A 1700-nucleotide genomic window follows, 5' to 3' on the forward strand; every position below is an offset into this window, starting at 1 on the left:
GGGGGCTGACTGTAATGGAGGAGATTCCAACATGGAGAAATTCAGATGGCTCCGATGAAGAGAAGGCCTTGTTAATACATCTGGATAATTTGAAGCAGTACTAGTTGTTGAGGGTTCTTAAAAGAAAAGTGTTAATATTGAATACATAACTTAAAAAAAGCAAAACAAGCACAACAAAATGCTGTTTTTACTTTGAGAAAGCATACTATATACTAAATATAACTACAATTCAAATCACTGAGGCCTCCAATGATAAACGCAACTGAAACATTCTTTAGCCAAAAAAAGTTTCAAATAACAGAAATTAATTTACCTAAAATAGTGTCAAAATACATTTCACTCTTCACATACCAACTTCCAAAAATGATTTTCCTTGAATTAATCGTATATAATTAAAGTGTAATATGCAAACTGACCCTAACAGCAGAAAGAATAGGAATGACTGGTCACTATGACACACACTGACCACCAGGGGGCAGAGGCTCAATGCAGGAGCTGCTATTTTCCTAAGATAAATAAACATATGTCCACAAAATGACTTGAATACAAATCTTTACAGCAGCATTATTCACAATAGTCAAAAACTGGAGACAATCCATCAGCAGGGGATAGATGTACAAGTTGTAGAATACCCATGCATGAAATGGACTAGAATTTAGCAATAAATAAATAAATAGGAACCAACAGGCCAGCCTTGGCTCCCAGCACAGCGGTGGTGGCGGGAGCCTCTCTCGACTCCTCAGCAGCGCTAAGGATGTCTGACTGCAGCTTAGGCTTGATCCCCGCAGGCAAGTGGACATCGCCCGAGGACTGCTGGGATACCAGAGGGATGTTGACTACCAGCTTAGGCCCGATCCCCCCCTGGGGAGCGGGCCTAAGCTAGCAGGTGGACATCCCCTGAGGGGTCCCAGACTGGGAGAGGGCACAGGCCGGGCTGAGGGACCCCCTCCTCGAGTGAACAAATTTTTGTGCACCAAGCCTCTAGTCCTATCTAATAAAAGAGAAACATGGTAATTAGCGTACAACCGCTACGCTTCCCATTGGCTAATCAGGGCAATATGCAAATTAACTGCCAGCCAAGATGGCGGCCGGCAGCCAGGCAGCTTAAAGCGAACATGAGGCTTACTTGCTTCAGTGACAGAGGAATCCAACATTCCCCGCCTGCTGCTGCGGCCTCTGAGCTGCAACTCTAAGCAACTATGTTACAAATATAGAAGCTAAACCAAATCCCAGAAACCTGCTTTAGTAGGCCGGGCTTCAGCCAGCAGGATCGCAACATTCTTTCAAATACAGAAGGTAAACAAAGGCCAGAAACCTGCTTTCAGCAGCAGAGGCCTAAGAGCTAGAGTCAAGCCTCAGGGCTAAAGCTGGCCCAGAATAAAAAAAAAGAAAAGGAAAAAAAGGAGCATTTGGTAGTTTCAGTCCCAGCCTGAAAACAGCCCTCAGCCCCTCAGCCAGCCTGGCCAGGCCCCCAGTGGGGACCCCCACCCTTAAGGGTGTGTGACCAGCTGCAAACAGCTATCATCCCCTCACCGAGGCTGGCCAGGCACCCCGGTGGGGACCCTGACCCTGATCCAGGACACCCTTCAGGGCAAACCAGACAGACCCACCCATGCACCAGGCCTCTATCCTATACAGTAAAAGGGTGATATGCCTCCCGGCACCGGGCTCAGCGTGACAGGGGGGAGCGCACAAACCCC

General features: G+C 47.3%; 1 protein-coding gene across 1 annotated transcript in view; it reads right to left on the bottom strand.

The window, feature by feature from the left end:
- NUP153 (nucleoporin 153kDa) overlaps positions 1 to 1700 on the bottom strand; it is a 94143-nt gene that overhangs the window by 49216 nt on the left and 43227 nt on the right. Inside the window, 1 exon segment of the mRNA XM_006764074.2 lies at positions 1 to 116. This exon segment is cut by the window's left edge and continues 15 nt beyond it. Within this exon segment, the coding sequence (XP_006764137.1) occupies positions 1 to 116 (116 nt within the window).

The sequence above is a fragment of the Myotis davidii genome, unplaced genomic scaffold (genome assembly GCF_000327345.1).
Source record: "Myotis davidii unplaced genomic scaffold, ASM32734v1 scaffold279, whole genome shotgun sequence".
NCBI lineage: Eukaryota > Metazoa > Chordata > Mammalia > Chiroptera > Vespertilionidae > Myotis > Myotis davidii.